General features: G+C 35.4%; 1 protein-coding gene across 2 annotated transcripts in view; it reads right to left on the bottom strand.

Moving 5' to 3' along the window:
- The window catches only part of Dyrk2 (Dual-specificity tyrosine phosphorylation-regulated kinase 2), a 64,608-nt gene that overhangs the window by 23,288 nt on the left and 28,141 nt on the right, over positions 1–13,179 (bottom strand). For both annotated transcript variants that reach the window (XM_053750903.2, XM_053750892.2), the window contains exon 2: positions 11,765–11,909. In XM_053750903.2, coding sequence (XP_053606878.1) covers positions 11,765–11,909 — 145 coding nt within the window. The remainder of the gene's footprint in view (positions 1–11,764; positions 11,910–13,179) is intronic.

Below are 13,179 nucleotides of genomic sequence, written 5' to 3'. Positions count from 1 at the left end.
GGAGCATGCTATCCACTACAAATCCAAAACAAACTATAATGAACTATAATGTACTATACTAGCCCTAAATTCTATCCGAGTCTATCATTAAAGAAATCATTTAAAGTATAATAACATTTATCAGTTAATAAAGACTTGAGGTGCTTTTTAAATAGATTTAAATTTAAGCTTTTATATTGATTTGGAATTTTGTTGTAAATTTTCGGTGCCATACATACTATGCTATTACCGAGTAAAGCAGTTTTTGATGGGTGCATGCATAATCGATAGATATCTCGATGATTCCTCAATACAACATCAGCTAGACGAGGGAATAAATGAGCATTGGTTTTCACAAATGTTGCTACCTCAAGTATGTAAAGTGACGGAAGTGTAAGAATTTTGTGTTCTTTAAAAAACGGCTGACAACTATCAGTGCTTTGGAGTCTAAACATTGCGCGAATACAGCGTTTTTGCATTTTAAAAGCTATATCCTTATCCGTCGAATTGCCCCAAAAAATTATTCCATATCTAAGTATTGATTCCACTAAACCATGATAAGCTGTAAGAAGCGCTTTTATGTTTAATTCATTTGAGAGTTTAAATAGTACAAACGCCGAACTACTAAGTCTTTTACTAAGACCATCTATATGGGGTTTCCAGTTTAATTTAGAATCTATAGTTAGCCCTAGAAATTTTGTTGAATCAACTTCTTTCAACACATGGCCTTGATATTCTATTTTATAATTTTCCGTATCAAATCAAATATATATCAAATCAAAGTTCGTCTAGAACTCAACTTTGGCTTGATATAGTATATCCCTAGTTGCCCTAGGACAAAAACTAGACAACAACAGCATTACCAAAAAGAGTTGACGTCTATCAGGCGACCGGTTATGAAAATGGAGTCAAATCTTGAAATTTTGTTTTTTAGGTTTAGGTAGTACGAGAACCTCTTTTGAAATATAATGAAGAAGATTAATTGTTCATTGGAAGTCTGAAGCTTAAAAGCTCGGTAATGATTTACAATTTTGGACTGGAAAGTTCCGCAATATTTTAGGGAATAATATAGGTTAGGTTGCCATGGAGGGTAAAGACATAATGAAAAAAGGGATCCGCCGTCCTTAAAACATCCTTAAAAATTGAAGCAAAGATGTTTAGGAATAGAGGAAGAACAAAAAAGAGACGATAATGTGTGTGTCAACAATAGAAGTATCGATTGAACTGGCAAATTAAGGATAACTAATGGAATTTAGATATATAGATACTGTGGCGACCCTGCCTGCCTAATATTTCAGGAAATTGATACAAATTCATAAGGCAAAATATATTTTTCATACATTCAAGAGTTAGTTTTGATTTCGTTAGGTAAATTCGTAAGTATATGCAGAAGGAAGGAAGGAAGAACTTAGACAAGTAAGGAAGACAAGATGAAAATTTAAGTATTATTTGTTGATTGGGCTGTACTAAAAATTAATTTATAGTCCAGCCCAATCAACAAATAATACTTAAATTTTCATCTTTTCATCAAATATATATAGTTTTGAATGAAAAATTTTACTCCATAAATTTATTTCGTGACACCTCATCATTTAACCTATAATGAGGAGTCAGTCGTGATTCACCCACGCACGATGTCGCCCAGATAAATACATAGATATGTATTTGTCAGTATTCATCAGTGTCATAGGGATCACATTACATCAGACTTGATCTGTCGTTATTTACAGCCGAAATACTTTCGCTGTCTCTCAATGTAAGTAAACATTTTTTTTGCGCCTGAACCAAGGGAATAGCAAATGCTACGCTGCCTGAATATTGACCTTTTTAAAGGCGTAGGTTTCCATGAGCGTGGACAGGCTGAACATAATAAGTTAAATATTTGATTTGTCTTGTATCGTGTAGTAAACATGTTATCTATTTATTTATTCACTATAATATGAAGCATCATACATAACATCAACATAAATTGATATTCAAAAAATGGTAAGCCCTTCTGGCATAATAGGGACTAACACTGTTTGAATGAGTTTCTTTCGGCATTTCTTCTCAGCAGTGGTCGTTCCGAAATGCTAGTAGTTTGTAGCTTTGGTAAATGTCATTTAATTTAGAATATGACGTGAAAAAGTGCCTGTGAACTCCTAATTTCTGAATAAATGATTCCTATATACAGAACAAGACTTGTATTTACGATATGATTTGCAACCAAGACAATTTTGAAGCAGACATCTTCAACCGATTATTCTGAAATTTTGTACACACGTTTAGTTTGGATCACAATGCATTAATATGATAAGCATGACCTAATGGTGCACCCAGAAACGGCTCCAGACGTGGAAACTCCTCAACGGTTTACTGCACGGACATGATTGTCACACATTGAATGCAATAAGATCACACTGACAACAATAAAAGCCTGTACTTATCAAAAATGTTTTTTTTTTGTAAAAAACGTATTGTACCTACTTATAAGTAGGGATCTATATAGAAGATCGCCAAAAATGCTCGTAAAATAATTCAGACTGCGAGCTGGCTTGACCTAAAATAGACGTGAAAAACTGCCAATTCATCCGGCTGTTCAGACTGACTGCTATAATAACAATTCACTTGAGATTCGGATTCCATTCTGCAAAAGGGAGCGTGACTATGCTCTTTTGTTGACGTTGTATCTTCATCACCTGCAGCCGGCATTCAATTCTTATGAATAGGGACGCTTGATAGCGATAACCAACTACCTACGTAGACTTGTATATGTACTTATTGAGACAATGCGTTAGTTTTTATGAAGTATTTGAACACCTTACTGTCTAATGTGGCTATTTACCTATACCACGATTGTGTAATGTCACACTACAGTTAACTTTTAGAACGCCGCTTAAAACTAGTGAGATTTTTGCCGATAAGAAGCCCAGCTCAAACTTCTATAATACGTCTTTACGATACGAAGCCAGGAGTTACAAAATTCGAAAGTCGAATGTAGCTATGTAGTGGAGTAAAAGATAGATTTACAAAACAGAAAAAAAAATTAATAGTCAAAGAATTTACTTTTTAACCCCCAACGCAAAAAGAGGGGTGTTACCTATAAGTTTAACGTGTCTGTCTGTGTATCTGTGTACCTGTCTGTGGCATCATAGCTCCCAAACGCATGGGCCGAATTTCGTTTAGTACTTTTTCTGTCATAGATAATTTTATCCCGAGTGTTCTTAGCTATGTTTCATGAAAATCGGTTCAGCCGATCAAAAGTTGTAGCGTAATGAATATTGAAAGCCGGTGGTTTTTTAATTTGTCTAACAATTATACCTACTTGTTATTACGAAATGATAATTTTCGATTCAAAAAATGTGATGTATTCACCTACCGAGACACAAGTAAAAAATAAAATAGTGTTTGACAAAGTTTAAAAGGTTATAAATTCCTTCAGTCTTAATACCTCGTATGGATATTGATCGTATCCGGCCCTTGTCTAATAATCACCTATTACAAGTTTCTGATAGCGTATATATGTCTGTGCAGAACCGTGACCTTTCAGACGTGGAGCATGACCCCGTAACCACCTAGCATAAGTCAGGTTCTGATAACGTATTGATAGTGAAAATTATATAGGTATATATATATATAAATAGAGAGTGAATGTTGGTTGACCGTAACGTAACGAACTGTGTGTTTGTAATGTACCTACCTAACTATAGTTCGCTCATAAATCCACTTCTCTTCATAGTCGTAAGTATTCTTAAGACCGAGGGTCGTGTTCATTACGTGGAATGAAACACACCTCCATGTGATTTATATGATATAGAGATTGAGAGAATCCTCATAATAAATATACTAAATTGATTTATGACATGATTAACGTACATTTTGTACATTTGGCTTTTTTTTTTATATACATAAGTATATTTTTGTCAATTTTCAACAATTTTATTGAAAATGCTAATTTTAATTTTATTTAAAATTTGACATTTTGTTTAAAAAACAATAATGGTAAGCCGTTCGGCTTACCATTATTGGCATTGGCATGATAGGGACCAACACTGTTCAAATTGGTATCTTTCGGCATTTCTTCTCAGCAGTGGTCGTTCCGAAATGTCAGTAGTTTGTAGCTTGTGAGAAATAACTATTTAATATAAAAATTGACGAGAAAAAGTGCCTGTGAAGGTCTAATTTCTGAATAAATGATTTGAATTTAATAATAGTGTAAATCCGTCCACTTAGTTTTTAAAATATTTCTAAGATCTACTATATTTTATTAATTGACGTCTTTCGTGAAAAGGCTGCGGTGAAGTTTGCAGTTTTTTCTGTCAAACTTTACAAGAATAATTTAAGACAGACTAAGCATATCCAGAGTGGTGGAGTGGAGAAGCGAGCTCGCTCGTTGACCTACATAAAGGCACCATATTAGAGGGCCCTCGAGATAAATACAGAAGTTGTACCCTCAATCGATATCTTCTAGGAATGTATGGATCTTGCAAGTGTATTTTCAAGGTCTGTGTTAATAAATTGCCTAACTAAAATGCTAGTTCACCAACTGTGCTCCTCGACTTCGCATCATACATTTAATCACCGAAATAACATAATTTCGGTAAGAAGTACTATATTATTTTAGGGAATTATCACCAAATTATGTTATAGTATATCAGTATATATTACTGTATTACATATGTACATATGGCTAAATTACATCGTAACATATATAACAATATTCTTTATAGCAAATATAGGTACAAAAGTTTTAAGATCTTAAGACAACGCTTTGTTTTCACTCTAGCGATTATTGGCAAAACATTAATAAAACTACAACATTAATTTATGATTCATAAATACCTAATGTGCTTTTGTGTTTTATTAAATAGATATATCCTATATCTTTATCTGTAGATAGTATAAAACGATGTCGCTTCCAGCTGTGTGTCTGTCTGTACCTACAAAAGATTTTCAACCTACAAAACAGTGTAGATAATCATGACAGACGTCTGTCTGTTAGTTACGGAACCTACAGAAGAGTTTTGATGATGATATTCGTAAAACCAATTACTTTAGTTGATCCAGGTGGAGTACAAGTACAGCAAAATTCAGTCGTTTCAGCGAAATAGTGGCACAATTGTGCACATTTGTACGGATTCCTGGGTCAAGGCGAGGCCGGCAGGTGTCCGATGACAACAGCGATAAATTAGTCCAGCCACATATAACTGTTATATATCATTTTATTGTATCAAAATGCATGAGCTTTTTATGGTTTTCACTCATAGATAGTGTGATTTCTGAGAAAGATTTAGGTGTACGGTATAATTATGTTTTTACCCGAGCGAAACCGGGACGGATCGCAATTATTTGAATACATTGTTATGATATGCAATTACAATTGGACTTCAAATTGAATTCTTTATCATATCAAAAGCTAATCATATAGTAATCCTTCAGAGTGATTCATTATTTTGGGACCGCTGCGCTCCCCTGGAGAATATCAAAATAAATTTCTTTAATTAGGACCTTACATTTTCGGAGCGGCGTTTACCCAAGAGCGGGGCAGCCAAATAAAAATGAAAATAGCTTGTATTTGATGTATCAATGTCATGTGCCTTTCGCTGTACGTCAATCAATACTCTCCCGAGACTACTTCATTACCCCCATTCTCCTCTAAATAAGTAGATACTGTTGACAATGTTAGAGGAAATTCAAATATGTATAATGTAGTTTCAGCCATTCAACTATAGGTACAACCTCGAAGCTCGGAGCATTAATATCGGCAAATTGCTTGCAAACTATTTAGTGTTCAGTGAATACTATGGTAAACTTTATATTCCTGTGGAAAACTGATTTTGTTTTCTACATAGATTAGATATATCACCCATACTAATCCAGTATCCAGTAGATTTTGCGTGAAAGAGTAGCAAACATACAAACATACATCCATACAAACATCCTCACAAACTTGCGCATTTATAGTATTAGTAGTATAAACATTTATAAAAACGAAAAACATTCACTCACTCATCACGAAATCTCGAAAACTACTAGGCCATTTAAGGTGAATTTTGGCAGAAAGGATTGTGGCTAAGAAAAAAGATTTTTTGAAATCCTATCCCTAAGGGAGTAAACGCGGGCGAAGTTGCGGCCAAAGCTTGTTGTATATTACTACTATATTCTTTGGTAAGTGATTGAGTGGCAAACAACTTAGTTATTCTTTGGTAATTGGTTGTGAATTTCAGTTGCCAATGTGGCTGAAGGTTATCTATACTATTATTATAAAGAGATAAGCGATTGTGAGTTTGTATGTTTGAGGCGGGTAATCTGCGAAACTACCGAACCGATTTCAAAAATTCTTTCACCATTAGAAAGGTACATTATCCAAGATTGCTATAGGCTATATATTTTTATCTCAAAATTACCACGGGAGCGAAGCCCCGGCAACATCTAGTCTTATATATTCCACAATCACTAGATATAGTATAAAACAAAGTCGCTTCCTACGGTCTGTCTGTTATCTGCTGCTTATTTAGACAATTTACTCCGGAAAGTCATATTATCAAAGAACGTGCGAAGCCGCGACAGGTCGCTAGTAATATTATAATTCGATGATAAGTAGGTACCACCCTTAGCAACACTGGTTGTTGCGCGCTGGTTTTCATGTCATTACCATAAACCTTCGTGACTAGCCGGATTGGGGACAGGGTGGTATTACTAGGGTTGGCAATCCCTTTGGTCAAGCTCAGTTTTGATAATGAAAGTATTCCACGCTAATCCCAAATTTTCCACACTGAAAATGTTGTCCGTATTCATTTTCACATTTTGTATATGTTAATCAATTGAATCTTGAATGAATAAGAGCTTAATAAGAACTATATATTTCCATTGCCAGATTGAAATTAAATTACTTGTACTAGTATTAAAATTAATCAGGTAATTCGCACAAACAATAATATAAGCATTGTTATAAAACGTGTCATGCCGTCAGCCTTCTGGGTACATTTGTCTTTAGATTTATTTAATCTTTAGAAAAAGTTTAATTATAATAAAATATAATTATTTTTAATTATATTATACAATTATATTATTAAGTCTTTAGAATATAAATCTATACTTCTATACTATTATTATAAAGAGGTAAGCGTTTGTGAGTTTGTATGTTTGAGGCGGGTAACCTCCGAAACTACCGAACCGATTTCAAAAATTCTTTCACCAATAGAAAAGTATATCCAATCCAATCCAAGATTGCTATAGGCTATATTTTATCTCAAAATTCACACGGGAGCGAAGCCCCGGGCAACATCTAGTACGTAATATAGTTACCTTCAAATCACAACGTTTTACTATTCCAAATGAACTATCCGATAACCGCGACCCCATTATCGGCTTTAAAAGCTTTTATTTTCCAAAGTTCTTCCACTCGACCTCATAAAAATTTTATTTTTATGGAGAGCACAGCATTCATTCTGTCTTCGATAGAATCTTTACAAATAGATCATGAACATTCCCTTCTACGTTTAGAAAACTGTTCGATAATTTTATTGACTTTTACTTAAACACTTCTCGCATTCGGATAAAAACTGCTAAATGTGTTTCTAACCATTTTCCTCTTAGCTGATAAAAAAGCGTGAGTATTTCATAGTAGGATGCAAGTCCATTTATGAAAAACACACGAAATAGCTAGTTGTTTAAAAAGGTTATTTATTGCTTGATAAGTCATCACCATCAGCCATTTAAACGTCCCAATGCTGGGACACAGGCCTCCCTTACGGATGGATAAGGCGTATGGGCCATGACCCACGCGGGCCCATCACGAATTGGCGAGTTTTTACGCCTGCAAACAGAACCGAGACCAACGGCTCGAGGTAAAACATTTTTGGTCACCCATCCAATGACCGAACATTGTGAGAGTGTGTTACACCGTACGTTTACGCCACTATCACAGGCCGAGCGCGCTAACCACTGCACCATTGAGTCCTCTTGAATAGGTATGTATTATATATATGTATATATAGGTATGTCGTTATCTCCAAGCTAGAATATAATTTTCATCATAAGAGCTCTCAAAATGTGCGAGACGAATGTGAAATGTGTGAGATTTATCCTCATGTGCTGAGCTCAACTTCAGACAGTTAATGACGCCAGTTGTGATTACAGACGCGTGTGATACTCGTGTTCCGGCGGGCTAGGGTTGGCAAACGAAAGTTATCTATAGTGTATAAATCAAATGATAATTAAAACAAATAATTTAATTGCTTTACAAAATGTTGAGTGAACAGAGGAAACAGAAGAAATGGTCTCCTTTGAATGAATTGAAGGGGGGCTTCTGGTACAGTGAACACAATGTATATCTTAATATCCTTATAAAAAATAACCAATTACTCTTAAAATTCCCTCATTGTTCAACTCTTAATAATTGATTGTTATATAATATTGTCACTTAAATTATTTGAAATTTAAATATATATCTTTTATTTAAATACATATCCAAAAATGTAAAAGTAATGCTCACTCCTATATTGCCACGGAATTTAGAAAACTAATTGTGTAGATCATGTGTAGATACTAATATTGTTACCTACCTACCAACAAATAAACTATTCTACCTATCTAACAAATAAACTTGTCTTGCCAGTACCGAGCCTATTTGTAACGTTAATTTGTTACGAAGTTTCCTTGAGGAGAGATGATATCCCGAAATTCTTAAGTAACGGTATTTAAGTGGGATTTTTTTAAACGAAGTCACGAGGAAAGCTAACTAAGGTACTTAAGTAGTAAGTGATAAAAAAGCAAACTATACAAGTTAGTAAGTACTTGGATTCTTTACTACTTTTGGCAACCCTACGCAACGGCCCGTGATAATCGACTCTCTTTATTCGACACAACCACTTCAAACAACATGAATCCGAATGCCAGCCTATTGTTCTCTGTTACGAACTTTTATTTATTCCACGTCTATAAATATCTCTCTCATATGAGCGCATTGTTTTCTTTCTTAGCCACAAAAAGTCGACGCTCAGGATCCTATTTATTTACCTGCCTACTACTCGCACTATTAATTATACTCTGTCATCGTCAGTGACAATTTTTCAAAATCAATCAAAATCAAAATCAAATCATTTCTTCAGAAATTAGGGCTTCACAGGCACTTTTTCACATCATATTCTAAATTAAATGATGTTTACCAAAGCTACAACATACTAGCATTTCGAAACGACCACTGCTGAGAAGAAATGCCGAAAGGAACTCATTCAAACAGTGTTGGTCCCTATTATGCCAGAAGGGCTTACCATTTTTTAAATAAATTTATGTATAATTTTTTATCAGTAATATAACATGTAAGTACACAATAAAGTACATGGTCAAAAGGTATACTGAAACATATTACTGAAACATATTTCCACGTCCAATGGCTACATCGATGTCTTGGGAAATTGAAAAAATTGAATACTGCACCAGCTGTTCTTTCTTGCTCGGATAACAAAAGCAAACTTCGCGCGACGCCTCTATTAAAATTGGTCACTGTTTCAGAATTCTAATGCTCGTATCACGCTTTCAAAAACTTTAACATCAAATAGAACCTACAGGTACATTATATACTACAAGACTTATAAAAATACATCTTTCCTACGATAATATATACGTTTAAATCAGGAAAGTACCTACTTGTTACTAAATTATTTATTTAAATTCACATATATGAAACTTGTCGAAAATAAATAGAATAGATTTAGTTGTAAAAGCAAATATATGTAACAATTGAGACACGTGCCAGTTCGTCATTCATCCGCAATCATCCCTTGCCATTTATAATCAGGTTTTATAGACTGCGAAAAATGAATACTAATTCAAATCGTTGTAGAAATAGACTAAATTAAAAAACTACTAAAACTACTCTCTCTCTCTCTCTCTCTCTCTCTCTCTCTCTCTCACATCATCTTCATTCGACGACCTCGATGGAGCAGTGGTGAAGTGGTCTGAACCGAGAGGTCCCGGGTTCGATCCCCGGTCGGGTCATGATGGAAAATGATATTTTGCTGATTGGCCCGATTTATCTATATATGTATTTGTTATAAAATATAGTATCGTTCGAGTTAGTATCCCATAACACAAGTCTCGAACTTCAATCTGTGTGATTTGGCCGAATATTTTTATTTATTTATATATTTAGTTGTTGCCACGGCCGTTGAGCGTCTGAGCCCAGGGTCCACTTTCCTATTCATCTCCACTTCTCTCTTCTAACATTTTAAATTATGTAGTACTAGTGGCCCATCCCGGCTTCGCTCGGGTAAAAACATAACAAATCTACACCTAAACCTTATTCAGGAATCACACTGTCTACTGTTAAAAACCACATGAAAATTCGTCCAGTAGCTTTTTTGTGTCTATCGCGAACAAACAGACAGACTTAAGGATTTCATAAAAATCTTCAAACAACATTTCGGAAAAGCCGAAAGAAACTCATTTAAACAGGTCTGGTCCCTCGCCAGAAGGGCTTACGATTATTGTTTCTTTTTTTATACTAATTACATAGGCTGCTATTTATGTATCCGGAACTGGCCAATAATTCTAGAATATTTAAAAAGTAATTACAACATTTGAAAATAGAACTCTTCGGAGAATAAATATTTTTCATGTCCCTGTCATTTGTTTTTTTCAATTGGCGCCAATTTTGAAAATAGCTTGTCTTCATTGCCATGGATTTAACTCGTGAACATTTTCGCGCGATGATTTATTATGATTTTCGGCGTGGATTAACTCAAAAACAGTGCATCGAACAACTGATTTTAACTTTTGGAGATGAAGCACCATCGAAAACCACTGTGTATTATTGGTTTAAGGAATTTCAACGTGGACGGTCTATGCTCACGGATGAAATTAAGGAGGGTCGTCCTAAATCGGTAGTGGTACAACAAAATATTGATGCTGTGCGACAATTAGTAATGCAAGATCGTCATGTTACATACCGCGAGATAGAGGCGTCTCTGGGCATTAGTATGACGAGTATACACGCGATATTACACGAACATTTAATTGTTAAAAAAATTTGTTCGCGTTGGTGGTGTAAGAAAATGATAAAAAAATACAACCGTGGCACGTCAAAAGCTGTTTATAATATCTACACAGGTGACGAAACCTGGATCTATGCTTATGACCCTGAAACTAAACAGCAGTCAACGGTGTGGGTCTTTCAAGATGAACCGAATCCAACAAAAGTTGTTCGTGCGAGAAGCACTTTAAAGCAAATGGTCGCTTGTTTTTTTGGTATCAACGGACATGTAGCTACAGTGCCACTAGAGAATAGTAGGACGGTTAATTCTGAATGGTACACCACCATTTGTTTGCCAGAAGTCTTTGAAAAAATACGAAAGGTCAACCCACAACGCAGAATCATACTTCATCACGACAATGCTAGCTGCCACAAGTCGGCTGAAACAAATAATTTTTTGGAGGGTCAAAAGATTGAATTGACCTGGCACCCAATGATTTTTATTTATTTCCAAACATTAAAAATAAATTACGTGGTCAACGTTTTTCGAGCCGCGAAGAGGCCGTTGATGCGTTCAAAACACACGTTTTGGACATACCTCAATCAGAATGGAAAAAGTGCTTTGAAAATTGGTTTCATCGTATGCAGAAGTGCATAGATCATCGCGGAGAATACTTCGAGAAACAATAAAACCATATGTAATAATATATGTTTGTTTAATTTTGTTATTCCGGATACATAAATAGCAGCCCTCGTATGATAACCTGCAAATAAATTATTATTATTCAATCATTGCAAATATTTCTTTCTTTCTTTCTTTCTTTAACCTACCAGAAGTATAGAATGGTCGTCTCGGCGAGGGCGGCGGCTGCGGAGGGTTGTGGTTGTCGTCCCTCGGAGGGCTGGCGACTGCGCCCTCCGAGTTATTGTTCACTGGAGGCCCCGGGCCTTCGCCGGCGCCCGCCTCCAGTTGCAGCTGGAAGAGGAAATACGTTTAAAATCGTAGACGGAGAAAATTTTAGACGTCGTGATGTCGTTTCGCTCATGTGCAGAGATATGTGTATTAGAAATACATGTATAGTAACGATATTGAGCGCTATTTAATATATATTATTATATGTTGCCGTCCAAACCAAAAGGGATCTTATGGCGCCCGGCACTTACGTCATTATTGCCGTTGCTTTGTATTGGAACAACGGCAATAAAGACCTAAGTGCCAGCCGCCATAAGGTCCCTTTTGATTTGAACGGCCACATATACGTTGTTTACAATGCATTTAGCCACATTTAGCAAGGCATAATCGTAGTGTTTGTTGTTTCTTTGTCAAAAATATATATGATTTAATTTTTTTCAGCTCTTTGGAAAACTGTAACCTGGATTGAAAAGGAAATTCGAAACTAAAAAATAACTTTTATTTTCAGGTAGGGTCTATGTCAGTTAGATACTCGGGGACCTCACCGGGCAGGCGAGCAAAACATATTAATTGCCGTAGGTACCTACGGCAGGTAGGTACGAATTAAAATCCATTAATAATTATATCTAGGTAGTATGTGGTACCGTATTTTAAAGCAACCCCTAACTCTTTTCAGATACTGTATGTCAATAGTAATCGAGAATCAACAGAGAAACACTTCCCAAAAAAAAAAACAGAAAAATGTCCAATATTTATAATTTTACAACAAAAAAATCCTTGTTAATAAAAGTTATTACGAGATTTCCGAGTTTTTCGATGATACATTTTGGAGTCCGGACCCGTGCTTCACCAAAGTTCTTCACCTGGGTGAAGCACGGGGATGATATAGATTCACTTTTAGTTCTCTATTATACAAATCACATTAGAGATATCGGGATGGGTGACTTGGAGAGAAAGACCGAACTCCATTAACGAATACTTTATTGGCAATTACCAATTAATTGAACATGACAATATGTGCGTCGTAAATGACGGCCAAGAGGCGACTGGAGGCGAGGGGTTCGTTCACTAGTCGCCCTATATAAAATACAATTCTGCAATGTCGCTCCAGAGATAAGACGAATTTATTTTGTAAGTGATTGTCTCTCATGATACTTATAACTATATTTATTTAACAACTTCGCACTTGTGGCTTGCAATAAATCTGAATCTAAAAGCGTAGGTTGATAAAAGGTCTTCTGCGGTGTGTGGTTCCGCCCTAGAATAGGACCACTCCATATCTTTTCATATAGAACTATTGTGTTGGAGAATCCAATGAATATTGGATAACAAA

This window comes from Plodia interpunctella, chromosome 1 (genome assembly GCF_027563975.2).
Source record: "Plodia interpunctella isolate USDA-ARS_2022_Savannah chromosome 1, ilPloInte3.2, whole genome shotgun sequence".
NCBI classification, from domain to species: Eukaryota; Metazoa; Arthropoda; class Insecta; order Lepidoptera; family Pyralidae; genus Plodia; species Plodia interpunctella.
This window is presented reverse-complemented; position numbering and strand designations above follow the sequence as displayed.